The sequence below is a fragment of the Triturus cristatus genome, chromosome 8 (genome assembly GCF_964204655.1).
Source record: "Triturus cristatus chromosome 8, aTriCri1.1, whole genome shotgun sequence".
Taxonomy (NCBI): Eukaryota; Metazoa; Chordata; class Amphibia; order Caudata; family Salamandridae; genus Triturus; species Triturus cristatus.
Window position 1 is genome coordinate 1,544,746,150 of NC_140591.1, and position 26,877 is coordinate 1,544,773,026.

General features: G+C 42.0%; 1 protein-coding gene across 1 annotated transcript in view; it reads left to right on the plus strand.

Annotated features, from left to right (window-relative positions):
* Positions 1 to 26,473, plus strand: part of LOC146806100 (short transient receptor potential channel 2-like) — a 246,182-nt gene extending 219,709 nt beyond the window's left edge. The window contains exons 8-13 of the mRNA XM_085623432.1: positions 1,241 to 1,333; positions 10,769 to 10,961; positions 13,214 to 13,341; positions 16,643 to 16,712; positions 19,194 to 19,320; positions 23,284 to 26,473. Coding sequence (XP_085479558.1) covers positions 1,241 to 1,333; positions 10,769 to 10,961; positions 13,214 to 13,341; positions 16,643 to 16,712; positions 19,194 to 19,320; positions 23,284 to 23,621 — 949 coding nt within the window. The 3' untranslated portion in view covers positions 23,622 to 26,473. The remainder of the gene's footprint in view (positions 1 to 1,240; positions 1,334 to 10,768; positions 10,962 to 13,213; positions 13,342 to 16,642; positions 16,713 to 19,193; positions 19,321 to 23,283) is intronic.
* The last annotated feature ends 404 nt before the right edge of the window (positions 26,474 to 26,877 follow it).

The window sequence follows — 26,877 nt, forward strand, 5'->3', positions numbered from 1 at the left end:
GGAAAGGTCCAGCCCAGACTGTCAGCTCCTCCTTGAACCAGAACACAAGCAACCCAGGGCCGGTTTGGCTCTAATTGAGGGTTATCAGTCGGGTGTAGCTTTGTTCCAGTGGAATGACCATGCTTCTATATGGGTAATCAGATGACTTCTTGAGGAAGGTGGAAAGGTCACAAGATACTACCAAAATGGGGACATATTGATGTTAAAGGAATGTTGTCTAAAACACAGTCATTACACATAATAAAGTAAGGACATGATTGCTTGTAATAGCTACCACGTAACTATATGGGTTTTAAATAACTGATTGAATGGGATATGAATGTGAGTATAAAAGTAAATATAAGAATTTTATAGCGGAAAGATTTTCATGAATATGTTGTGTATAGATTATAGAATTAAATTTGTGTTCTTATCTTAAAGAAATATAGTAACTAATAAATGTGAGACACAGCAATTTAAATTTAGAGCGGGAAGATGTGCCAGAAAATAAGAGGCTTGAGGTGGGAATAAATACACAAATAGTAAAATTAAAGCATGTACAGCTGCTCTACTTTAAAGATTTTCAGGAGAAGAGTTGTTCTTACTTTGTAGTTAACAAGCTTCCATACATAAAAATATCCCTACAAAAAGGTGGATGTGTAAGGCAATAAACCCTAAAACTCCTAACCTAAAGCTTAACTACTCAGAAACCTTTGACCAATCCACAAGTTGGTCTGCTATTGAAACTCCCTCTGTTGCCCCTGGATGTGTTCTCAGCACCATTGCACATAATTGAAATGGAGAAGACCCTTTTCACAACTGTAGCCAAATGGCCATCATGGTCTCATTGCCATAGCACTGTGTTGGCAATTGGCATCTCAGTATTACAATTTACTGTTCCTCTGGAGGAAACGTTGTAACTTTTCCCAACTCTGAGACTGTCGCATCACGAAGGCTTCACAGATCTGGCACTTCAATCTTATTCTGTACTGCAATTACTAAAAACTCAATTGTTGGTTGTAAAGAATAACTTTTCTAACAAGGCCTTTGAGAACTCTTTGGCTGCTAAAACGGCCCCATCTCAGCCGTCCTATTGCTATGTAGTTACTATTGCCATGCTCCATTTGGTATCTGTATCCAGGATTGTATGGCAACATTTGTTCCCATCTGCTCAATTGTCCTTTCCATCCCATGTTGGTTTCCTGCATTATCTTTAGCACTGGCTCTGAAGTGATTGATGATCCCCTTTCTCCCTAACCAGGTTCATCTTCATCTTGATGATCATCCTCACCGCCTTCCTGTGTGGCATCAACAACATCTACGTCAACTACACGTCCTCGGACAAGCTGGGAAAGTATGAAACAGCTTTCTGCTTCGTAACCTTTGTTGTATAACATGAACATCCATTAAGAGAGCCCTATGGTTGGAAGGTAGACAGCCATGGGTGGGCAAATGATGCTGCTGGGGTTAAGCCGTAGGGGCTGTAAATGACCGACTATTAGTAGGGGATCTGCTAACTACTTTTAGGAGAAGTGGGGATCCTGAGTAGAAGATCAGCATCTAAAGTGTTCACTCAGATGAGCTGGGGAATCTGGCTTAAGCCCTGTGGAATGACACAATATATTTATTCGTTGTTCACTTACTTTACTAGCTAGGACCCATCCCCAAAGGGTAAATAGTTTTCAGTCTTTCATCTTCCTAAGTAGTAGTAGGTAGTTAGCATTGGGCAGAAGAGATAGTGACATGACGCTGGTTGAGATAATGCAAAGGGGGCTTCCCTGCATGCACATGTTCTCGGTAGAGGAGAATCTTGAGTTTAGAATGGAGGGGGGTGTATATGGGAACAGAAAACCTCTCTTGGAAGAACATTTCAGGAGAGGAGAGGGAGGATGCTGTCCTAGGTTTGTGAAATTCTGAGCAGTCGAGGAGGATGATTTGGTGACACCAACTTTGAATGATGGAGCTGTTTTCATAATGCTCTGTTACCCAGTGGATACAGCTCTTGTAGGAAAATGAGAAACCTCAACAGAGGCAGAGAAGGGTCATGTTTTAGACTTAACTAAATGGTTGCTTTAGAGGCATAACATAGCTGTCAAGGTGTGCCAGTGTTTTTGGCCATCACAAAGGAAAAAGCTCCTCTTATACAAGCATGCTGGCTGAAACCTAGGTACCTACAACAAGCATTAGAGGAGAACTTGAGGTTATGGGAGGAGTACCCGGAATAAACTGGTACAGCAGGAAGACTAGGCCAGTGCTATACATTGGCAGATACATCAGAGATTAAAAGTATGCATTCAGCCATGGAGAGATCCTCAGCAGTGTGAGTAGATATAATAGTAGAGTGATGAAGAACCCAGAATATGCAGGGCTACCAAACTATGTATAATCTGTAACAATTATAGCAGGCATTTTAGAGACTTCGATACAGGGAATTAATATTGTACTCCAGGCATGGCGATATAACACCTTACAATGAAGGGAAACATTTGGAATTATTTTCCGAGCCATTTTTAATGGTCGGTATTAGATAGGCGTGACCTTAGTTATGCCAGGGTCAGGGAGAGTGTAATATCAAAAGCAAATCTCAAGTTGGCCATGGGTGCTGGGATTGGTGGTTCTCCTCAGTGACATCCAGGTCAAAGACAGGCTACCAGGCAGGAGCAGTGAGAGACTTTAGTCCTCTGCAGGGATATGTCTGGGCTCTCTGTAAATCCTTGCCTGACTCCCCATTGTACTTTTGATAATTTAGCCCAAAAATATAATGACTGTGTCAAACCCGGTCCGCAGATGAAGCATAATCAGGGCCACAAATGCACCCAAATCCAGAATTCTATCAAGATCATCGAGTTAGCAACCAGCAGTGAACTAGCATCAGTAAATGGCCGGAGGCCTGTCTTAGGTTCAACACATGATAGTTTTCAAGCTATTGCATAGTAATTGCCTTCTCCATGAGTTTAGAAGTCGTAGTCAGCAAGGAGGTAGGACAGAATTTCAATTGTAATGAGCTACTATGCCTTTTTAAAGCGCCTTTTTAAAGCGACAGGAGACTGAAGCTGAAAAAGAGGCAAATGTGGAATACCACACAGATTAGGCGCTTTGAGATTTGCTGTTTTTTTCACCAGGGAGATAGGACACGGATCTATGCAAGAACCAGAGTTGAGCACCATCATAGTGTTGGAGATGGACTTCAAGAGAGAGTCGCGAAGGCGGGAAGATGGTGATCCAAGTGAGATACCTCCAGGGCTGATGTTCCTTATCATCTTGGATGGTAGCTGCAAGACTGCCCAGTGGTGTAAATCTTGGAGAAGAAGCAGTAAGAGAGCTGAACATATCGAAGGTTGGGCAGACCTTTGTTTGATTACTTACAGGACCAGAAAGGTACTCTGCAACAGGAAGCAGTTCTTTAGCAATATTAGAACTGTTGCAGGATCAAGGTCGGCAACATGAGGCATGTGCTCCGTGAAGAGCTTCATTAAAACCTTTCCAAGCGACTTTCACTTTTGAGCTCTGAGTCGTAACTCTTGTGCAGAATCACTCTATTTCCTTGCACATAGCCTTCGCTTGAGCCAGCTCAGCTGCCCAAAACAACCACAGTGGAGAGGCGCAACTCTCTAAGTACCAACGTTTTTAAAGGTGGCACATTATTATCAGCCTCCATGACCAAGCCAATGAACAGCTGACAACATCTCAAAAGATCAAGCGCAGAAGCATATTGAAAATTGGCAAGAATATGACTAAAATGTCTCACAAATGTTTTTTCCAGTATTGACAAGGAGCAGAGCAGGTAGCCCAGGCTGTTGCTCACCAGTATCTGCCTTGAGTGATAGAGCATACTGCAGGAAAAGGAGAATGTCAATGAAGGGAAATAGTAGGGGAGAACATTAAGTGCATAGTTTGTCTGCCACATGGATGTGAAGTTAGTGTTTTGTATAGCGCGAACAAGACCCAGAAAAGGGTATCAGAGTGCTTCACATATACATAGAAATGTCGCATTAAAACAGTGCCAGAGCGGATCAGAAATATATATATATATAGCATTGGAGTTTTGAACATTGCAATAGACACCTATAGATGTAGTTACCTCGATGGACAAGAGAGGCAAGGAGAGCGAGAAAGAAAAGAAAGCAAGAAAAAAAAGGAAAATAGAGAGAAACATTTGTATAATCAATACAATAAGAGTAGCGTAGGTTATAGCGTATCATACATTTTGGATTGTTCTGGGTTTTCTCAGTGTGACAGTAGGGGAAGCAGTCTTCATGCAGAAGTTTCAGTGCTAGTACGGACCATCACGATGTGCCTAGTGAGAGAGTGAGGCACTTCACTAGAGTCTGGTAATGGATGAGCTTACAGAGAGAGGTATTCCCCCGGCTTGGGTGGGTAGAGCGATTGTCTGAATGATGCTTCTAGGACATGTAATGAGCGGGTTACTGTGGATTAAGGGAGGAATTTGCTCATTAGGAAGTATGTAGCTTATGTTTTTTAATGTAGAAGTAGAGGAGATTTTCCTGATGCCTGGTGGGAGTGAGTTCCATATTCTAGGTGCAGCTCCGGAGAAGGCTCTGTTGTATGTTCTTTTCTTACGGAAGAGTGGAGGTTTTAGAAGAAGAGTGTAGGCACTCCGTGAGAGTCAGCTTCCTCCGGAGATCGATATTTTCTGTGCTACGTACAGTGGGGTTTTGTGATAGATTGCCTTATGTGTCATGCAGGCCATCTTTAATGGATTCTTGCTTCATGAGGGATCCAGTTGATAGCTTTCAGATGGGGGGGGGGGGTGATGTGGTCAAATTTTTTAGACCCAGTTAAGAGTCTCGCAGCTGCATTAAGACAGGCTTTAAGTGGGGCTGTTGAAATTTTGGGTAGTCCTTATAGTGTGGTACATACATATTCAAGTCTGGAGATGACTGAAGCCTGAACAGCAGTTTTGAGGTCTAGTGGTTTGATGTATTGTTTCATTTTTCTAAGGTAGCTGAGGTGATAACGGGCATTTTTAGCCATCAGGTTGATGTGTGATTGCATATTAAGGTTCTTGTCTAGAGTGATTCCTACCACACCAGAGTCGGAGTACAGTTTAGTGCAGTGATTAGCTTAGTCAAATCTTTCTTAGCTGAGGTTTTGGGGGGGGGAGATTAGAAGAAATTCGTTTTTTTGGGAGTTTAGTGTAAGGTGATTGTTTGTTAGCCAATGGACGGTCTTTTTTAGTGCTTGGTTCATCGTCTTAATTTCTTCCAGGGAAATGGTCTTGATATATAGCTGAGTGTCGTCCGCATACATGTGGAATGAGATGTTAGCCTGCTGTAGTATTACAGTTAAAGGTTCGATATAGAAATTAAATAATGATGGTGAAAGTGTTGAGTCTTGTGGTGCTCCTAGTAGGTTAGGGGATGGTGTGGATAGATTTTGATTTACCAGGAATCTTTGAGTTCTATTGTCTAAGGACTGTTACCGATAAACCCATCCTTTCCTCAAGTCTCTTGAGAATTTTGCCATGGTTAACAGTGTCAAAAGCAGATGAGAGGTCAAGTAGTATAAGTAGACATGATTCATTACGGTCCAATGCTAGTAGGGTGTCATCCACAATATGTAGGATAGCTGTTTTGGTGCTCTGCCCGGGTCTGAAGCCTGACTGGCAGGTGTCAAGCAGCTTGAATTCCATAATGTGCTGGTTAAACTGTTGTTGAACACATTTTTCTATTATTTTGACTAACATAGGAATGTTGGTTATTGGTCAGAAATTGTTTGGGTCTGAAGGGTTCTCTGCAGGTTTTATTAGGATGGGGATGACTTGGCCGGTTTTTAGGCAGTCCGGGGTGGATCCTTGAGAGAGCGATGCACTGATTATTTTGGTACAGATGGGGATGACAGTATGGTTGATAGGTGTCAGACATCTCGACTGGAGGGGGTCGTTGTAGTGGTTGTTAGGTTTTATAGACAATAGGATTTTGGTGATGTCTCTATGGTCATAAAGTTTGAAGGAGGACCAATGGGCTTTATGTTTGGATCCTGACAGAGTAAGTTGAGTTGGATGAGTGATTGGAGAATTTTTAGGGAAAGCGGGGTTGTCAGCTGCAGTCATGAGTTCCTTCTCCAGGGAGGTGGCTTTAGAAGAAAAGAAGGAGGAGAATTCTTTGCTGCTTAGATGAGATTTTGATGTCAGGGGTGAGGATTTGGCCAGTTTATTTGATTGCTGTTTTAGTATTTCGAATAATTTCCTCGGTCTGTTTTTAGCATTGTCTAGTCCTGACCTGAAGAAGTCATTTTTTGATTTCAGGATACTTTTGTTGTAGGAGTTTCTGGAATTTCTTAGCAGTCTTAAGTGAGGGGATGAAGAATGTTGTCTCCATTGCTGTTCAGTTAGTCTCAGTTTGCTCCTTTCTTCGTTGAGAGAACCATTGAACCAAGGGATTTTGTCTTTGTCCTGTATCCTTTTGAGTTTTGGTGGGGCTAGATCGTCAATAATTCTTGTAATTGTGGAATTCTAGTGTTCCGTGAGTTCGTTGACGTTCTCCATATTGGTGGGAGGGAGAAGTTCTTTCTTGTATTGAGTTGTTAGTAGTTCCAACTTTAAGTTTTTTGAGTCACAAACCCATTGTTTAGGTTTGGTGGCTTGTGAGGTCGGTTTCTTTCTTGTAGGGGTATTTGGAAGGTGATAATATGATGGTCTGACCAATCGCAGGGGTCGATTTGGATTGTATTAATTATTTTTTGTTTGGAAATGATCCAGTTTAGTGTTGCACCTTTGTTGTGGGTAGGACGGGTGCAGGTTTGGACTAGGGATTGGTCTGTAAGGAAATCTTTGATAGCATTGACTTGAATATCATAAGGGCCTTCCCAATGAAGATTGAAATCACCTAGGAAAATATAATTGGAATGTGAGGAAGAGTTAGTTGTAATGATTTCTATTAGTTGGTCAATGAATAGGGCTTTTTTGCCTGGGGGGTGGTAAAATACGTGTAGTTTGCAGCTCTGGTTATCTGTGGATTTTAAGGAGATCCCAAGGTATTCACAAGATTCAAGGGGGTCGGAATGAATTATAGTAATAGAGATGTCAGCTCAATGGATACAGGCAATGCCTCCGCCCATTTTGTGTGGTCTGTCTAGCCTAACAATGTTGTAGTCAGGAGGCTCGAGAAGGTCTAAGCAAGGGGAAGAAGATTCCATAAGCCACGATTCCGTCAGGATGGTTATATCAACTTCTCGGCTCAAAATGAGGCCAGCGATGTCAGCAGTATGTTTCATTGCTGAGCGGCAGTTGAGTAGGAGGCAGGAGATTGGTTTCGATGAGTTACACCTTTTAGATTCATGTGTTTCGGGGGTGTTATTTTTTTTTAGGTTATTAGGGTTACATTTTCTGTTGTTTGTGTGAGTTGTTCTTTTTGCATTGATTGGGAGTGAGCTAATTGTGTGTTCAACCACCATGTGGTGGGTATTGGGGTGTGATTCATAAGACAGTAACAGGGACTGCGTTTCCAAGTCTGTCCGGTATCAATGTTGTGTTTGCAGGTACGGAGATGGCGATAGGATAGAGGCATGGGAATAGTATTTGGGTTGCTGTAGTTTGAGAGAGTAGATTTTTGAAAATGGTTGATTTTTGAGAGATAATTTTGTGAGATGAGTAAAAGGTTCTAAAGTTCTGAAAAGGCGTTTTGCAAATGTAGATAGATCCTATCAGTTTGGGTTCTGAGAGATTTTAGTTGTTTTAAGGACAAAGAGGATGGTCGGAAAAGATTGCCGGGAGGTCTGGAGGTAGGAATGCTAGATTGTTCGATATCCGTGTGAGAGGGTCTGGTAGACGTTCCTACTGACCTTTTTGGATTTTTGAGAGGGTATGATTTGAGATTCATTACCGGTTTACGCTTAAGTCTTTTGTTGTCCTGGGCAGTGTTAGATGTTACCGAAATGACAGCATTTTGTGTGGATGAATTAGTAGTGTTCATGTGTTGCATTGCACACGATGCATGGAGGTGTGTTGAGGTACTTTTCAGTGGCCCATAAAAGAGGGGGGCCTTGTTTGCATGGTGGTGGGACCACCATGAAAAATCTTTTGGAAATGGTAATTATAATCCCGATGGTGATGCCTGCTCAACACTGCTGCCATTAAGGTAATATGATTTATGACCGCCGCCCTGACGTGATCGTAGATCCAGTCGGAGGTAGCGATCTTTCCCTCCGCAGTTTCTGTTGTGACCACTGGCATCGTAATGCGGTGGTCGGACCGAGTCCCTGACTGTTGAGATCTGCCCAACATTGTTATGAGCCCCTTTATCATTTAGTTTAAGGCCATGGGCGGCTGGAGACCACAAGCAACCTGAGGCATTTTGTGATACCATTACCCACATTACAACAGACAATCAAATGACCTACACAAAAGGGGTTATTAGGGGTTGGTGCACAAGATACGTTTAGATGAAACTAGGAAAATGATGTATTTTGCTGCTCGGCCATCCAAATATATTTGCTTAAAAACTATAGGCGTTTAAGGCGACCTAATGAAATGTTCCAATAATTCAGGACCTTCAATGGATTCCAGGAGACATATTTCCCTGTGTGCGTATAAGAAAACTGTGTGCAAGATACAAAACACTAGATCCACAAAAGTAAATATAGGTAGCTGAGATAAAGCAGTGGCGACCTAATACAGCGTGCCATAGTGGGGCAAACGTCCACTGAAAATCATATGCCAACACAAATAACACAATCAGTGTTCTTCTGTCAGTTACAAACACATCACAGTATCCATAACAGGGAAATATAGGTTCACAGGAGTCACTGCTTTTATATAAAAGGTGCTGTCATCATATAGCAATGTATTTTATTATATAAGTAACTAAATGTTGCTAATTACATGTAGCCAAAATGCATCAGGTCACTGTATTCCAGTGTGAGGGGTGACTAGTTATGTTCAACTAGGTCAACCTGTGTATCGTGCTAGGGGATGCTCACTCTTCGTGGGTACCGCTTAGGGTCCCAGGGCTGTTGCTTATGGTGCTGGCACTGTTGCGGGTCAACTGTTATACTGGACCACTGATCCTAATGGTACATTCCTGAGACAGTGAAATTATCTCTCAGGTTATAGATACCTGTATCTAAGATGTAAGGACTATAGTACTTTCAAGCCTGCAAAGGAACTATTGACATGTTAGCATCTATGTTGCTTCTCAGTATGTAAAGTACAGATTGCCATGCCAGTATGTGCTTGCATTTCAACCAGTGTGTAAAACTCCTTTTTCATGGTTAAATATGCATTAACACCAGTTCTGAAAGCACACATTCCTGTGATAAAATGTGCATTTCCAAAGTAAGTAATCCACACTGTCTTTCAGTTTTCACGTTGCCTCCAGTCTGTAAAGTCCCATCAACATGTCAGAATGCACATTACCACCAGTATATAAAATTACCATTGAATTGTACCTCAGCTGTTCCAGCTCCATTGCATGCCAATATTCGCATTACCCCCAAGTATACTAACACACTTTATGATGCCAGCATATGTTCACATTTCCCTTGTATTTAAAGCTATATTACCCATCTGCATTACCTCAAGTAACCCCAGCTTATAAAGCTCTATTGCAAGCCGATAATCCAGTTATTAATGGGACATGCAGATTGTAGTGCAGAGATCACCACATTCCGCAAGTTATGCCCCATTTTCATAATTGGGACTATTTATTGCATCCGATAAATTATGACTCCTGTTGTGTTCAACTTTATCAGGTATGACACATATCACACCTTCCTTTGCATCACTCCTAATCAGAGACTGAGGGCCTGATGATGAGTTTGATAGGTGGTTCTCCATCATGCTAGTGCCATCCTGATGGACTGCTGTCCGTCAACTTCAGAGATGACCGCTAGCCCATCAGTCATCTATGTACATTGAAAGAAACCACTGTCACAGAGGTTTTGAAGGCCACCCACCAAACAATTTAATTTTTTTGTTTTCAGAAACTAACTCCCAAAGCGGGAGCTTGCTTTCTGAAAATCTAAAAATGAATTACTTCCACATCCTGGGAATTTTCTCCTAAAGTGTGGAGGTGCCATTATTATTTTTTTGCTGTCCCTCTCTGCCAGGTGTTTCCTGGTGGTGGTGTACATGAAAAAGAGATTACAATGGCCATCGTAAATGGGAGGTCACTGTAATGCCCTTCCTCAGATGGCCCCATACTCCATCGGGCTGTCGGAGGAAGTAGTCTGTCAGCAGAGCTAACCGGGGCCTGTCGTCAGAATACTTAAAGTCTGCCCATCTTCAATGAGGCGAGTGGACCGAGGGTTTGTTGGGTGAAGTTCCTCATCATATTTGCAATGGTATACCCATACCCTGGCTGATAAACTCTAAATTGGGCACTTAGTATCCAATATCTAAGGTACCAAAATCATGCCCGACTATGCATTGCCCCAGTTTTGCAAGCACCTTCATATTGTTAATATTCATAGTAAATTACATTTGCAAAGTACCATGTTCATGGTATAACCTTCACTGCTTGCTGACAATGATGTAATGCTGGGGATCCGCCTAAGCACCAGCTGTATTGCGGCGGCTCCCTGCAATGTGGGTGGGGCGGTGGGAGCCTGTGTTGGCTAGTTGCTTACACTCACTTCCGCCCCATGGGAAAAAGCTACGTTTCTCAGTTGGGCAGTCAAACAGTGTGCTGGGTTGATTTGTTTAGCTGTGTATTGTAAGTTGGTCTTGTAGGAGGTGGCTTGGGCTGCGCGGATCAGAAAATGGGCTGTAAAGAAGATTATTCCTCATATTGACATCTCTTTTTCTACCATTTTTCTTGGTCTTCCACAGCTTCAATGAGACATTCCAGTTCCTGTTCTGGACCATGTTTCAGATGGTAGAACGGACCACTGTGGACATGAACCACTTCATGGTTGCAGAGTTTGCTGGCCGTGTCTTGTACGGGCTCTTCACCATTGTCATGGTCATCGTCTTACTCAACATGCTGATTGCTATGATCACTAACTCCTTTCAAAAGATTGAGGTCAGTTGACTTAATTTCAAAGGTCATTCAAATACTTTTAGGCTCCAATAGTGTTACTTGCCATCTCTTTTTTCTTAGTATGTACTTTATTGACACAACAGTCTTTATCTATGCCTCATCACTAGTTTGCCTATGTATTTGTGTGATTAGGATTGGCATTTTTACACTGTAGCTGAGGCTTGACATAAGTCCAAGAGGACTGATATTTATAACACTAATTCTGTTATTTTTTTTCTTCATTCTTTGTTTCTCTCGTATGTTCCCTCTGTCATATATCCATTCTTTTGTACCCTCTTCCTCTAGCTTTTTTCTTGCATTTCTTTTATTTTTCTTTCATTCACACTTCTTGTTTACCTTGCACTAAATTTTAATTAATTCTCACCTTTTTCTTTAATAAATATCCACTCCTTTCCTTTCATTACTTACATTTGCTTTTTACTTTCTTTTTTTCTTGTCTCTTTTCATCTTTTTTCATGATTTTTCTTGCATGTTTCTTTCCTTATTATCTTACCAAATTCATTGCTTTCACTTGTTTTCTTCCTATCTAATTTCCTGTAAATTTATTTTATGGCCATTTTCCTTTTATTCTTTTTCACCTTTACTCAATAAATGCAAATGTGTATTGCTGATATGTTATGCATTTACATTTACACTGGTCTTGTTCAGAACCTTATGTTAGTTTTGTATATGTGCAATAGTGAAGAATAAATATATTTAATTACCTAACATCATAAGGTGGCATTTCCACTTTTATTTTTTTATAGTGACTTCAAAATGTTCCTTTCTGATGGAAGATACATTACAGTAGAATGAATTGAAACATGGATATTTCTGCAAAGGCCAGGGTTAGCATGTGCTAGAGAAGAGAGAAGTGAAAGTTATTGGCTGGGTCTAGCTAGCCTCTTACTCCAAAGTGACTTCAAGTGCTAGGGAACAAGCCCCCAAGGAGAGTGGGTTTCCCTCTTCAGTGAGTCTGGTGTGCACCTCATGCAGCTTCCTCTCACTGGGTGGATTGTTATAGATTATTTTACATATGTCAGCAAAATACCCGATACCACCATCTAATCAGTATCAATCGCCCTGGCTTCGTTCTATCTCTTCTTGGTGAGACATATCATGGAGCCGGGCCTCTCAAATTCCAAGACCTCATGCAGTAACCTAACCTGCCATTGAGCTAGGCTGGCTTGTGTGTGAGTCCCACCTTGAGAGGATAGTGACCAGTGCTGGCCTAGGGCACCGCTGTTACTTTCTGAGTGGAGCGTTGACCATGGGCCCCTCTCACCTTGCCACACATCTAACCCACTGAACTGCCCAGGGCCAATGGGGAAATCAGAATTGGGTTTTTGGAACAATTGACAAAGCACAATATTCTGATTTCAGGTGGGAATAAGTGAGGTATGTGGTGAATGCAACTCACCACCTTCTCAGAAGTCACTCCCTCAGGCCACTAGTAATGGGCATGTGCTTATGCTTTCAATGCAAACAAATATTCCTAGGGTTGATGCCGACTGAATTGAAAGACACGCACTGGGCAATACGCCCCCGACATATGAGAACAGAACCGCGACACCACGAGCGTCCCAAATGGGACAACACCTTGTCCTGTCAGATCTGATCACACCCTGAGGAAGCCCCAGGCCAGGTGGCCATGTAAAGGGGGCAAAACACATGTTGGCTGTCACCGCTCTCCATCTATCTGACTCTGAGTTATGGACAAAAGTCATAATTCATAAATATCTCGACAAGCAACTTTGTATTGGAATTTTTTATCCGCACTGAATGACAACTGCTAACTTGTCCTGACCAACCTAGAAAATATTCCTAGGGGTGATTTTTAAAAATTCTTCCATTTGAAGAGGTGTCCCTGCATACTGTTGAGACATCATTTGTTTCACCTTCCTCTTTCAGCCGGGGAGATCTTTCCTCAAATGTCTTATTAGGACATTATGTTACGACAACCATTCTTCTTATATCGTGGGTGGATGTTTCTATCAGAAAACTATCTATGTAGAATCATTGATAGGATTGATGGGACAACAGGGACTGAGGCGAACAGTTCTAAACTTTGACATCTACACTTGTTGCCACCAGTCTTGCTGCTACTATGCACTCCGCATTACCTATATCTTCCAGAGAATATGCCTTTCTCCAGACCCTAAACTGCATTTGTTTGTGTGGCGGGTGTCTGATGGTTGTAGTTCTTAGTGTGTTATTAAGCCTACCACACTGATCCAAACTTAATGTGTTTTCAGGATGATGCTGACGTTGAGTGGAAATTTGCTCGTTCCAGGCTGTACCTATCCTACTTCCGTGAAGGCCTTACCCTACCAGTACCCTTTAACATTATTCCTACACCAAAATCTCTGTTCTACCTAATTAGGTAAGCCTGACTTTCCTATTGTTCTTGTCTTTGTTATCTTCCTGGACTTTCTTTGCCTCTTGATGTGTAAAAAACATTTTGCTAAATCTGTTCCAGTAGTACCTGCACAAGCTTCTTTTCCCTTCTTTTGTTACAGATCTAATGGAGCTACGATTTAAAGCAGTAACATTTTTTAAATTTATAAAGAATATCATGTTATTCAAAATAAAATGTGTATCCCCAAAAACTTGAGAGATATGACACTTGTAGAAGGACTGGATTTCATAGGTTAAAGGAAGGTAAGATAAACACTTATTATGTAGAAGAGGAGGAATCGTGGAGATTGACTGGCTTAGTGACAGAGGTGCCATTCTGCACATGACTTCACAGCTCCGCCTTCAGGTCTACTGTGACACTGCAGAAGACAGATCAGCTCTGCTTCATACAAGTGTTGTCTCCGGACACCTGGCCATGTTTGTGTACAGTGAGCAGTGGACTGACTGGCAGATCCTAGATGGCAGTCATAAAAAGTGCCATGCTACACCAGAGAGATGGAGTAAGCAAAAGCGAGCTATGTTTGATACTCCAGAGCAAACACAAGACACGGTATGCCCAGGCGTGGGTCCCTTGCTCACTTTTCCACTGGATTCAAGCTAGCCTGGCTGATGATGCTTGTTTGCGGTCCAGGGAAGACATGGCTTGGCAGTTCGGGCTGGACTGTTCCCATGAGGCACAGGGTCAGACTGATTTGCATATGGCCATGTCTGAACTGGGGTGGCGGAGTGAGCTAAAGAATGATGGATTAAACCCAGATCAGTTGACTGGGAGTGAGTACTTGCAATGTTCAACACTCCGTCCATCATCCCATTTGCTTTTGCTTTGATACTCCAGAGCCACATCCTGAGCAGAGTAGGCCAGATGGAATGGGAAAATCTATGGGGCACACATACAACTGTTTTTAGTGGTCACAAAGGGAGATTTGAGCCATTTGAGACTGCTACAATGGCTTTTGCCACGTACCAACTCTATTTTGCGAGTTGGTAACCTATTACCGACCCGCAAAATATGGTTTGTGAGTCGCTATTAGGAAGGGGTGTGCCAAGGGCGTCCCTTCCTAATAGGAAGTCGCGGGGGTGTACGATTGGTATGCGACCGGAGTGCGGTCGCAAAACGATTGTAGTTTACTGACCTACTTCAAGTAGCTGGTAAGCCAGTCGCAAATGCGAAGGTTTCCCCAGAGAACCCCTTCCTCTTTGTGAATGGTAGCAAAAACGTTTTTGAGATCAGGCAGTGGTCCCACGGACCACTACCTACTCTTAAAAAAATGAAACTAAAATATTTAATTTTAAATTTTTAAATGCATCCCGTTTTGATTTAAGGAAAAATGGGATGCATCTCCCAAAAAAACCTGCTTTATTTAAAAAGCTGTCACAGACATGGTGGTCTGCTGACCCCAGCAGGCCACCACCCCTATGGGTGCCAGCCATTCCTAATAGGTTGCAAAATGCAACCTGCCTCATGAATATTAATGAGGCAGGTTCCATAAATATTAATGAGGCAGGTCCCTTGCGACCCTTTTGGGAATGGCAAACAGTGTCTGAGAGACTGTTGTACACCAGGTTTTTCGATTCGCAAATTGTGAGTCGCTAAGAAACACAATAAGTGAGTTGCAGAACCTGATGGCTTTACATGTGGCTCCATATTCTTTGGCGCAGTAGATCTGTGGACACCCAGGTGAAATGAAATGGAAACAAGAGTGCAATATATTGGAATAAAGTCTATTGACATATGACTGCTACACCTGCACATACATGGCTGTGCATGGGCATGTGTGAATTAACATGGGCGTAACAAGCTGTTCCTGGTATATAGTGGTGGTATATGGGAATATAAAGCTATTGAGGTGAAAGGCAAACTATGGAAGACAAGGTCTAGCCAGTCTAAATAATGTAAATGACACAAGACAGCTGGTTAATCAAAGCTAACCATGAACTAGAGTTCTCAAACTTTATCGTGGAGTTCCACTCTGCTTATTCACTGAAAGGAAACTTCAGTTCAGCATTTTTCCCGCCCTGGCCCTTGTGCCTTCTGAAATCAGTCAACATCACTCACTTGTAACGCACTGCTGTGCTTCATGATGGAGTAAGAAGTTGATAAAGGGTTCAATGGCCGATGGTATCCAATCGCCAAATGAAAACAATCCAGGCTGGAATGGTGTGCATACTTACCAACCCTGATCAGTTAGGAGGTAGACTACTGCTTATTTGGCTACACTACAGTATACAAATTCATCTGTATCATCTGCTTTTGTGAAAGGTGTGGATTTTACCATTTTGGCCAATGACATGAAAAGTCCTACCTCTCTCTGGCCACAGAATGTTGGTTAGGATGGTATAGGGAAACACTCTAGCAATCCGCTGAGGAAACTGGTCAGCAGTAACTTATAGTTATCCCTTTTCAGTCACTTGAGTAGTTGTCTTCCTTTGTAGTGGGCGGGAATGTGTGGTGGGGCTGGGGTGCAACAGAAATGTGTTATTAGAACTGTAATTTTACCCCGGAAGCCCAGAGAAGAGAAAGAGAACTATTTATCAACGCAGGAGGGGAAGATAATTTTAGAGAAAAATGGGAGTCCATACTGCATGTAACTTTCCATCCACTGCACCTCTGGGTAGGTGGCCAATGTAAGCAGCTGCCTTATAGCATCAACAAACCTGGCCTCAAGTGGGTGCTAAAGCGAAATGGACTCCAAACTGGCTTTGTTCCATGGGGGAATGAGAGTGAAACAGCAGGGTGCATTTTTCCTGGGGCTTCAAAAATCAATTACATTGGACAGGAATTGTACAATGAGTAAGCACAGAAAATCATGGACTTTTTGTAGTCTATTCTGAGGCTCTGTTCCTTATCAACTCCGAAATGGGTGAGTGCCCCGTGGGGTACCAGTGGCGCCCTTCCTATCAGTCCATATACTGACTACTCGTAAATAAAGCTAACCAAGACTTCCTGGTATTAACCAGAGGAATGATGGAAACTACATGTATTTGTAAACCAAGCATATCTAAAATTACATGCTAATGTTACCTTCAGAAAAACTGCACAGGGATCATAAACTTGACTTTTCAGCAGTGCATTGTTTTCACCCAGGAAGTACATACGTAAAAAAATTTGAATAACGTGACTGATAGAAGATGGATTCTGGTTTAGGTCATTTGTAAACTTTACAAAGCACAATACCATCCCATCCCTTACAGGAGGGGCAATTGACCACCTAACACAACTCATAAAATAAAATATAGTAACATATTATTTATTTCTTTTGTTTCAGAGGTATCTTTCGATTTATGTGTTGCTACACCCCAAAGAAGAAACAAGACTATCCACCCATCTCATCTATTGTAAGTTTTTGTTTTTCACTTCTCCGATGTTGGCATTAAGAGCGTCTGTGAGTGATGGTAGCTTTTTTGCGAGAGACCTCGGCGTCTCTGTGACATTCTTGCTTAAAGTCCACTGACATAGCTATATTTGTAACATGATCATTCGTTAGCTATTTACTGATGTTAGAAATCATGGTGCCATGATTGAGACTTGTTTATGACTTCATGATGGAGACTTGTTAATTACCTCATGATGGAGACTTGTTCATGACCTCATAATGGTGTCTCATTCATGACTTCACAATGGAGAACCGTTTATGACTGCAGAAGGGAGACTTGTTCATGATCTCATGATGGAGGCTCATTTATGACCTCCTGATGCAGGGTCATTCATGCCCTCATGATTGAGACTTGTTAACGACCTCATGATGAGGCTCGTTTAGTGGCCTCATGATTGAGACGTGCTCTTGATCTCATGATGGAGACTCGTCAATGACCTCACAATTGAGAATAGTTCATGACTTCTGAAGGGAGACTAGTTCTAGTCGTCATGGTGGAGTCTCTTTCTTGAACCCCATAATTTAGACTCATTTATAACTTTAGAAAGGAGACTGATATACGATCTCACGATGGAGACTCATTCATGACCTCACTATCAAGACTCGTTCATGACCTGACATCTGAGACTTGTTCTCAAGTCTGCTGCATGTAGGAGTCAGAGAGTCTCAGGATCTTGAGGTATGAGATGGATAGTCCTGGACAGAACTAAAGCTCTTGCGAGTCTCGAGAATCCTTATTGGTAATTACGCCACTAGTGGATGGGTGGATTACCAAATGTCTCCTGCCCACATTACAACTGTTAAGGCAGATATTCCTGGCAGAAATATGAATCATACAAATCCTGATTCACAAAGGTTTCTGTGAGTAGTTGGGTCTTACTCTAGTTGTAGGTGTGATCACTCATGAACTGAAAGCGGGAGCAATCTCTGCTTATGGAAAAATAGCTTTGAGAACAAAACCTTGCATATGCATATCCTTCACCTGGGAATCCACTGGAAAGTCACACCTAAGTCTGAAGTAAGACACAACTACTCACAGAAATACTTTTTCAGCCAAGCCCTAGTGATATTTTTGGTACATCGACACAAGGTAGAGAAAAGCTGAGGGAATGAAAAGAAACTGTTGTGCTGCCCCCTTCCAGTTCCCTCGTCTCCCCTTCATCCTTTTCTGAAGAATCCACAACAGATTTTCAGGAAAACCATTGATCATTTAAATGATTCCCATCTAAGTTATTGTATGTACATTTATGCAATATCCTGAAACACTTCACACCCTTGCTCCATGGCCTGGATAAATGTCATTGAAAGTTAGATACAATTGCATATTTCAGCTCAGACTCATAATTGCAATATGTTTACTGACCACTCTCCCCTTCAAGCACGTGGCTTTTCCACCAGTGTTCCCTGCTCACTGTCTTCTCTCTTGCTCTTAACCAATGGCCTTGTCAAACTAAGGGCGTCGCTTACAGTTTGGCCAAGTGGGAGAACCACTGTAAATTGGCGGTGCTCTCACCCCACCGAAGTCACTGCTTCCTCGCTCTGTTTAGAGTGGGAACAAGTGCTGGGTGCACACCTGTGGATTCTGAGCTGTTTTCTCTGGTGTAAATGTCTGACATGACAAGTTGTTCGCCATTGACAGGGCCGGACTGGCCTTTTATTCCACCGGGCATTTCCCTGGTGGATTGAAGCCAACGGAGACTCATTTTGACCGCCCAAGGTCGCTGTTAGTGCCTCTGCCACTTACCCCAGTTCCCCAGGATAATTTGCAGCAGGTACAGGAGAGGCCTTCAAGAGAGAGAGGGAAAAATGGGGCAAGGAGCTAGAAATCAGAGACGGAGAGAAAAGAACAAGAGAGACCGATTGGATGAAAAAAGAGAGATCTAAGACAGTGGGACTGCTCTGAGCAGGTTTGTTAGGTATGCTTTTGGGTTTCTGTCCTGGTCCTGTCTGGTACACAGTGATTGGCGCTCAGCCCTGATTAGGAGAGGGCGACAGTGACTTGAGTCATGGCCCCCCCCCCCTGCTCAAGACTATTGGTTTTTTTCATTTTCTGAAAGCAAACTCCTTCATTGGCTATTTGTTTTCAGAACACAAAAAACTTTGCAGAGTGGGCACAACACACTGTGGCGCAATGGCGGCTCCAGTAAAGGCACCCAGAACCCTTGTCCCGACTGGTCATCTGCCAGGTGGGGTACACCCTCCGCTAACCTGAAATGCTGCTAGCCAGGGTCTATGTAGACTCTAAAGATCCCTGCACCTTTTTTGGTGTTGTGCTGCACCGCCCCCACTTCATTATTTGCAACTCAAGTGAAGGGTTGAGCAGTTGTTGGAGCAGGCTTTATTCATAGCTGCAGATTTTGGGGTACACCTGCTTATACAGATATTTAAGGTACTATTAATCTGCTTATTTAAGAGTAACACAATGTTGGCTATGTTCCCTCAGTCACACAGAGATATGGGAGACAACGGTGTAGAGAGCCGCTCGTCCTATCGGCTGCAGGTCATCAAAGCTCTGGTGCAGAGATATATAGACACCGCACGGCGCGAGTTCGAGGAGAGCAAGAGGAAAGGTAAGCATGGACAGTGGAGTCGAACTAATCAGTTGGATACACTTGTCATGTAGTGGGGAGTTACTGTACTGCATGTAATGTATCTCATGGTATTAATATTGTATCCAAAATATCTACCTCCATGTAGGGTAGCTACATAATTACTATTCTTAATTCCACTACAGTACAGATGGAGTTAAGAATAATAATGATATGCTTATCTTACATTTCCCAAGCATCAGTTGCTTGGGTAATGTAATTTAGGCTTCTAATTTCACACTTAGTTCATGGGAGTCCGTGCCAGAAGCTAGCCCTGGGCTAGCGCTGATCAATGTCAAGATCATGTCTGCTGAGAACCTAATTGTCACAGCATCTGGGAAGAACACTTAAGGTCAGATGAAAGTCAACTACACACTATCAATTAAAAAGCCAAATAAAGGACAGTGCTGAGAAAAAGGCTGCCCAGTGGAGTGTGGTTAAATAAGGTTAGAACTATATTTCCTGACAAGTACAGGACTTGGTCACACAAAACAAGACTGGATTAGTGTGGTGAGGCCGCAGATAGAGTTTGTGCCTGCTTCAACGTGGGAGGACTTCTTCCTAGGTGGAGGTGGTCTGTGATCAACCATCCCTTAGGACCAGCCGGTTTAACACAATAGCCAGCAGAATGGGCAAGGGCCTAATCATTCATTTTCTTGCTTTTTAGGTTGAAGATATCCTGTCCTATGTGCACAATATTGTTGCATGGCTCTTATTGCACCACGCTGTCTCTTACGCTTGGTTTTCTACAGAAGTCATGCCTTCTCTGTAAATGAAGTTCTCTGTTCAGCTGCCTCTGCAAGGCACAGTGAGTTTTCTGAAGTCCTTACCTGCGGTGTCACATGGTCAGCACTCTTAGCCTTTAGCTGTCCTTTATCCGGGTGGGTAGAGGTTACAGAGATCAGTGCTCCGGCTTGTCTTCAAGAACCCTGGACACTCCTGAACATGGATAGGTTCCATCCAAGAGGGTCTTTACTGGCTTCCATATCATGCCCTAGCCTCTGGATCACTTTGCCAAACATGAATAAATATATACAACAGATAGTCCTCGCGGATGTTAAGGAACAGCTTAATTAATAAACCTATCCTGAGGCAATACAAATAAACCTCACATCAAATGGAGAGGGGTAAATGTTGTATCAGTATAGGGAAGAGCACATAAAAAGACTACACCACACAAAACAATATACTTGGATACAAAACAAGAATAAACTGTACTAAGAAACATCAATACACGCAGTAATTTATATTCAGCATTTTCTCCAAAAAGTGCAACCTGGTGCCCTAAGAAAGTGCTTGTGCATGGGTTTCATAGATGAAAAATAAGAAAGGAACAAAGCATAATTGATTCAAATTGAGAATCAAGCCTGTTCCTACAACCTTTTAAAACACTACAAGTGAATCGACCAAGCACTTACAATTATGCGCTTATTAAGCCTCGTGTACTCTATCAGACGTGAGCATGACCCCATTCTTCCATGCACTCCTAGCTCATGTTGGTTTACATCAATTGTGACTCCCTCTCAGGCATAACACTGTCTGTCCTGATGATGATCGTATGATTTTCCAAGGATTGGAACGTCGCCAACTCTAGTACCTAGACTCGATTGTTGAATTGTTCATATTTGTACACAAGAGCATTGGTACTCATGAATGGTGACCATAAACCATTCTGTTTCATTTATCACACATATATGCCGGAGCTGTCAAAGTCCTATTTGACTATCTTTTCTGATTGTTTTTTGCCAACCCCATAGTTTTTTTACTGTGCAAAATAGATATTGATAAATTGTCCATTTGGACATCAGACATAGGCGTTTTTGTATCCCTATGTACATTCAACTGTCTATATGTTTTGCATAAGGCACCCTTCTTTGTTTATAAATACACGTACCCTGGTCCCTTTATATCGAATGGTTTCCCTGGTTTACCATAAACAGGCCTAAAATCATGGACATTTTGCGGCTGATTATCATATCTTTCGTCTGCTGCAAAACAGAAGCCCTATCGTACACAGGAGTAAAGTTGGCACAATTCACGAAGAATAGAATGGCGATTTATGCATGGGTGTCTGCTACATTGCGCAGTGTGTGCTAAGCAATAGCATGTGAAACATAGGCAAATTGGACATAACTGGGAGACTGCAATAGTATAGCCAAAGGGCATAGGATACAAATGTGTTTACTACTGAAAATGTAGTACATTTTTAATAATTAGCAAATACAGAGAAACATACTTGCTTATTTACCTGGATCCTAAATTACACCATGTGTAGATGGACCAGGAAATGGGATGAAATCTACCATTCATGCACTATTAACACAGGTAAGTAGGTAGGATTGGAATGGGCGTTTAAAATAATCAAAGGCCATCCAATCCGTAAAGCTACCGGCGCTCCCAAGTGGAATGTAGGGATATAACTAACATTGTAAAGGGGTGAAGTCATATTCCTGAACCAGGGACTCAGGAATGGTAGGACTTTCACTCATAAATGCGATGATCCAGCATAGCAATTACACCAGTATAGGGAAAAGTTAAGAGGGTCAACATGGCAAAGTTGAGCAATGAGCACACATGTCCAAGTTTGTAGGTGCTCACAAACCTTTTGCAGGTAGATCCCTACAGTGAAAACAGATGGAGACTTGGGGCCTGATTTAGAGTTTGAAGAATGAGAAACTCCTTCACAAATGCGACAAATATCCCGTCTGCCTGATATAGGGTTGGAGAATAGAAAACTCTGTCACAAGCGTGACAGATATCCCACCTGCTGCATTACAAATGCCATTGGATATAATATACTTATAATAAAGTGAACAGAATGTCCGTCACATCTGTGATGGAGTATCTCATACGTCAAGTCAAGTTTGAAATAAGGCCCTAGTCACCTAAAGGAAGGAGAAAATAAGTTTTCAACATTTGGAACAGGGAGGGAAGATTCTCAGATTTCACTGTACTGTGTGGAAAGGTTTACACATGGGGAAAATATTTTTGCTTTGGAGAAACAAACAAAACCCTACATAGCGTCAATGGACTTTAAAGTTGTATGCCTGTATGGGGAAATCTACCCCTGTACAATTCTTCAAACGCAAATACATATGCATAAGTAGTGCTAAGTATCAGCAATAGTTGTAGATTCCTAGATTCCAGGCACTTTGTGATCACCATGAAAGTCAGAAATGTTTCACGACTCTGTAACAACATTTCCAAATTTCAACCACTGAGTTGTGTCAATGAGACCCACAATGAGGAATCTGGACCTGTGTCAATATTCCGTGTGTATTTCATACATAAAGGGTGTTTTCGCTCAGATGTACATTGCACATGAGTTCCATCTATATCCTTGTCAACCACAACCATCACACGTTTGTAGTTGAAGTGCCAACTCAGATTTTCCTCCACTAACATGGCAGATTCATCTCTGCCCTTTTCGGCCTCTGCTTATTGGTGGTACAGAACTTCTACCAAATGCTACAACTCTAAATTCTCATTTCTCCAGTTTAAGTGGCATTACTGCTCCTGCCACGTGTGCTGACCATTTTCCATTACCACCTTGTATAAACCCCTTTTATGGGAGCTGAAAGATCATGTGGTCTTGCATGGCCATTGGAAGTCCTTTTCCACGTAGTACGTGGTGCTATCTTTTTTTTTTTTAAACTGCCACAACTTTTCTTATTTGTGACGAATCAGCTCTAAACGCTTCCAAAATAAATATTGTAGAATGCAAATTTGTAAAAGACACTACATCCTTTTCAAGAGCATTTGGCATACAAAATAGAACATATATTGTGATTGAAAAAGACAATGGACTGTAAGCTAGGAGAGGGCCAGATGCGCGTTGCATGCACACCTTTATCATCCCCAGATAAAGATTTAGAATTCTCAGGACTTCTCAAAGTGAGTTTCAACCCTAACTTTTGTCCTCTCTCAATTTTTCTTTCTGAACAGATCTTGGAAACCGAATCACAGAGCTGAACAAAAATGTAATTCGCCTGCAGTCTGACGTCAAAGTCCTGCGGTGCTCCGTTTCCGATGGCACCTTGTCGGGTAACCCCAAGGATGGGTCCAACATGCTGAGTCGCTACATCATGAAGGTCCGGAACAGTTTCCACAACTATGACGAGGATTCTCTAGCCTCGGGCAAAGGCTCGGCAGAGGCTACTGTGCACCAAGGCAGCGAGGGAGCAGGTGTGCCCGAGGACGAGTGTCCGCCTTACCCAGACGAAATGTCCTTCACGACGGAGAATGAGATACCGCCATTGGAAAAGACAGAGGAGGAAGAATGAAAATAGAGTATATGGCCATGAAGAGTACATAGTGCACTTTTTCTAGCAGAGATCAAGCAATAGTCAAGTGTTATTGAAAGAAAAGAGGACCTTAGTTCTGTTAATAATGGAATGTGTCCTAGTGAAGAACTCACAACCCTGACCTAACTTTTTCCTAGTGTTTGCGAATCAGCTATTTACCAACTTTCTCTTTGTTTGGCTACTCATGTTTGAAGCACTGGGGTTTGGTCTCTGTGTTAAACTCGCACATCCTTACTGATTATTTGATGGTGGGTCGGTTTCTTTTTATGCTAGATTGATAAAGGTTATGGCTATTCCTGTGCCTTGATTGCCCCATTTACCCATGCGTTTTAGAGTGGCATTTACATACTACAGATGTTTCTCCACTACAGCCTGTACAGAAAGACATATCAAGTTGGATCTCCATGGTATGGAACGATAGTTGCATTCTAGCACATCTTGATAATGATATGTGTGTCCAGCATTGGATCTTTCATAGATTCAAATACTTTCAATATTTTCTAACTTCCGGCTGACAATATTCCCAACCTTGAGACAAGGAATATTCAAAGCATGTGAATCTACGAAAAATTCAGACACTGGAAAACTTCAGTTACGGATGAGTAGCTCATTACTCTCCAGCACTGATAATAGATATGTATCTTTTTGCAACGTCAGCAGTGAATCACTCATAGCGTCACCTACTCTGGCTGTTTCCCATGGTTAGGCTAGGACTGATTCCAGCATGATCATGTGGAATATTAATAACGTGAATCTATTAAAGATACCTACAGTGTGGAACTGGGGTTACTGGTAAGTAACTTCCATGTTCAAGGTTGGCATATAGTGTGGATAATAATCAGTTCTGATTACCTGAGTGTTAACAAAAAGAGGAAAAGCCTAGTTAGTAGGAGAGACTAGTAAGACATGGACACATCTGTATTAAAGTAAGAATTAGGACTTTGCGAGGTATCAAATATCTGGCAGTAAGGATCAGGTCCTGAAACACTACAGAGTCTGACGTACTGTTAATGATCCTCCATTCCTGGGATGTCATTGATTCAGCGTCAGGGCTAGACTCTTATTTGTGCTTCCTGTGTGTGGGAACTTTAGAGTAAGGAAAATCAAGGTTATCGTTTGCAGGGCAGGAGTGCAGAGTCTTCCAGGTGAATGTAGTTGTGACTATATAAGGGCGTTTGTGGCTTGATCTAAATTCCATGTGGATCTATCTGAGATCATGGCCCTTATCGCCATTCTATCCGCAGCATTCAAGAGTTCCTTCATGGAGAAGGGAGGATCCACTTAGGATGTTGTTTTGTCAGGGTTCATTCAAGGTTATAGCACTGAGTGTCGCATTGTGGGAGGGTTAAACATCCTAAGTCCACAGAAATAGCTTTCCTTACTACACTTGTTTGTCTAGTCAGAGTTCTGTTGCAATTGAATAAAGATTTTGTAGCACTTGGGTTTTTCACTTTTTTGGGGAGCCATTAACTCATACCAGGGTTATAGGTAATCACTGAATGAGATTCATAAGTAATCTTGCCTTCTACGTCATCCTTATTGAGTTATGGTAGTGTTCTAACATTTGATTTTTCATTGATTAATGAAGTGTTGTCAACAAGGCAGGCTTTCTATCAGTAGACTGATTCTTTGGATTTCTGGTAATGGGTTTCATCTGTTTGTTACTTAGAGAGTAATTCATCCATATCATGGAATTGAGTGTACTTAATACTGTGACATAAATGAAAAGTCTTTTGTTGTTAGCCGATAGTTTGTACTACTTGCCTATCCGCATGCACATTAGTGAGTTCCTATCTATTTCGCTCTTCCTCCTCCTTGCACATTGCACTTTCGTGGCATTCTTTTGGGGGGGTTCATTCACTGCTTGGTGTTCCAGCTCTTCGCCTTGGATGGAGGTCACCCCCTCCCACAGGCAGCATAAAATACAGTGCACTGCGAGTCGGCACCAAGGCAAGTCCACCTGTGTCCATCCTTTTGTGATCCGCATGCAAGGGCAGGACGTTATGGATAAACAATTACACGCCATATTCCTGCCATACCCTTTAGGGCTTGCAGAAAAGTACATTTTTTCCAACCTTCTAGAACTTTGACATAATTAATCAATTATGTGCACTCACTCAATAATCAGTCAAACAAGTCAAAAATCCTTTGAGTTCTTACAAGCTTCTCATATATGGAGCTAAACAAATTTCCCACTTCATGACTAAAATAAGAAAAGAGGTTTACACCTATAAGGACGTTTTTGCAACTTCGTCTCCCCCCCCCCCACCTCCCCCCTATTTTGAAGACAAGTTGAGGTCTAATAAGAAAAGACATTGGGTCTTACAGTTGTCAGAGATCTGCTTGGGATCATGGGGTACCCTGAGCTAGCAAATAACCAGAAGCTGTTTCCTGTGATAGCCCTAATGTTAGGAAGGAGAGACCACAAACAGAATTGGATCTCCTCATCGACCTGCATTAGAAGAATGGTGTAATATTATGGACTGGTGCATAGCGGCAGAGAGAGCGATGTACAAGAACAGAGGATGCCCTCCCACATTCAAGAAGATATGGGGAATGTAGAGTAAATATCAAAATCTGGTTTGAAAATGCTATGAAACAAATCAGGGATACATTCGAGTAAAGAGAGAACTGTAGTCTGTATAGAATGGCCATCCCTTAGGTACACTGTGTGTCTTTCCTTTTACAAGCTTACTTAGAATTACTATCCTATTACAATGATAGAAACCAAATGTTAAAGTGTCTAAATACTGTATGAAGGCAAATGTATTTTACAAATGTTATATATGTTTTATTTGGAAAAAAAACTGAACAGCCAATAAAACATCTTTAAAAAGATCATGGCTAATAGAAGCACTAATTGTTCAATTAAAACCTTTGGTAGCCTTGCCTGTTTGTGGTCATCCTGTAGTGCTGCTGAAGCCCACATCCTGTGGCCCTAGAGTAATTTTCACTTTTTGAAAGCAGACAAGACGGGTATTCTTATGTGTAACAGTAAGAGTCCTGCCTCTCCTAGGGATCTTTGGCCAGGAATACATTTCAAACAATTTGCTTCCACTATCACCCTCTCTACTTGGATGCCAAATGATACGGAATTTGTTTATCCATCAGTCATCCCTTTGGAGTTGAAACACGCACGGACATCTATTCAATAAAAAAACTCTTATCTTGGCTCTTCAGTTTCCAGCATCTATTGGCCCATCTTTCAATTCGGGGTAAATGAATGTGTACAATA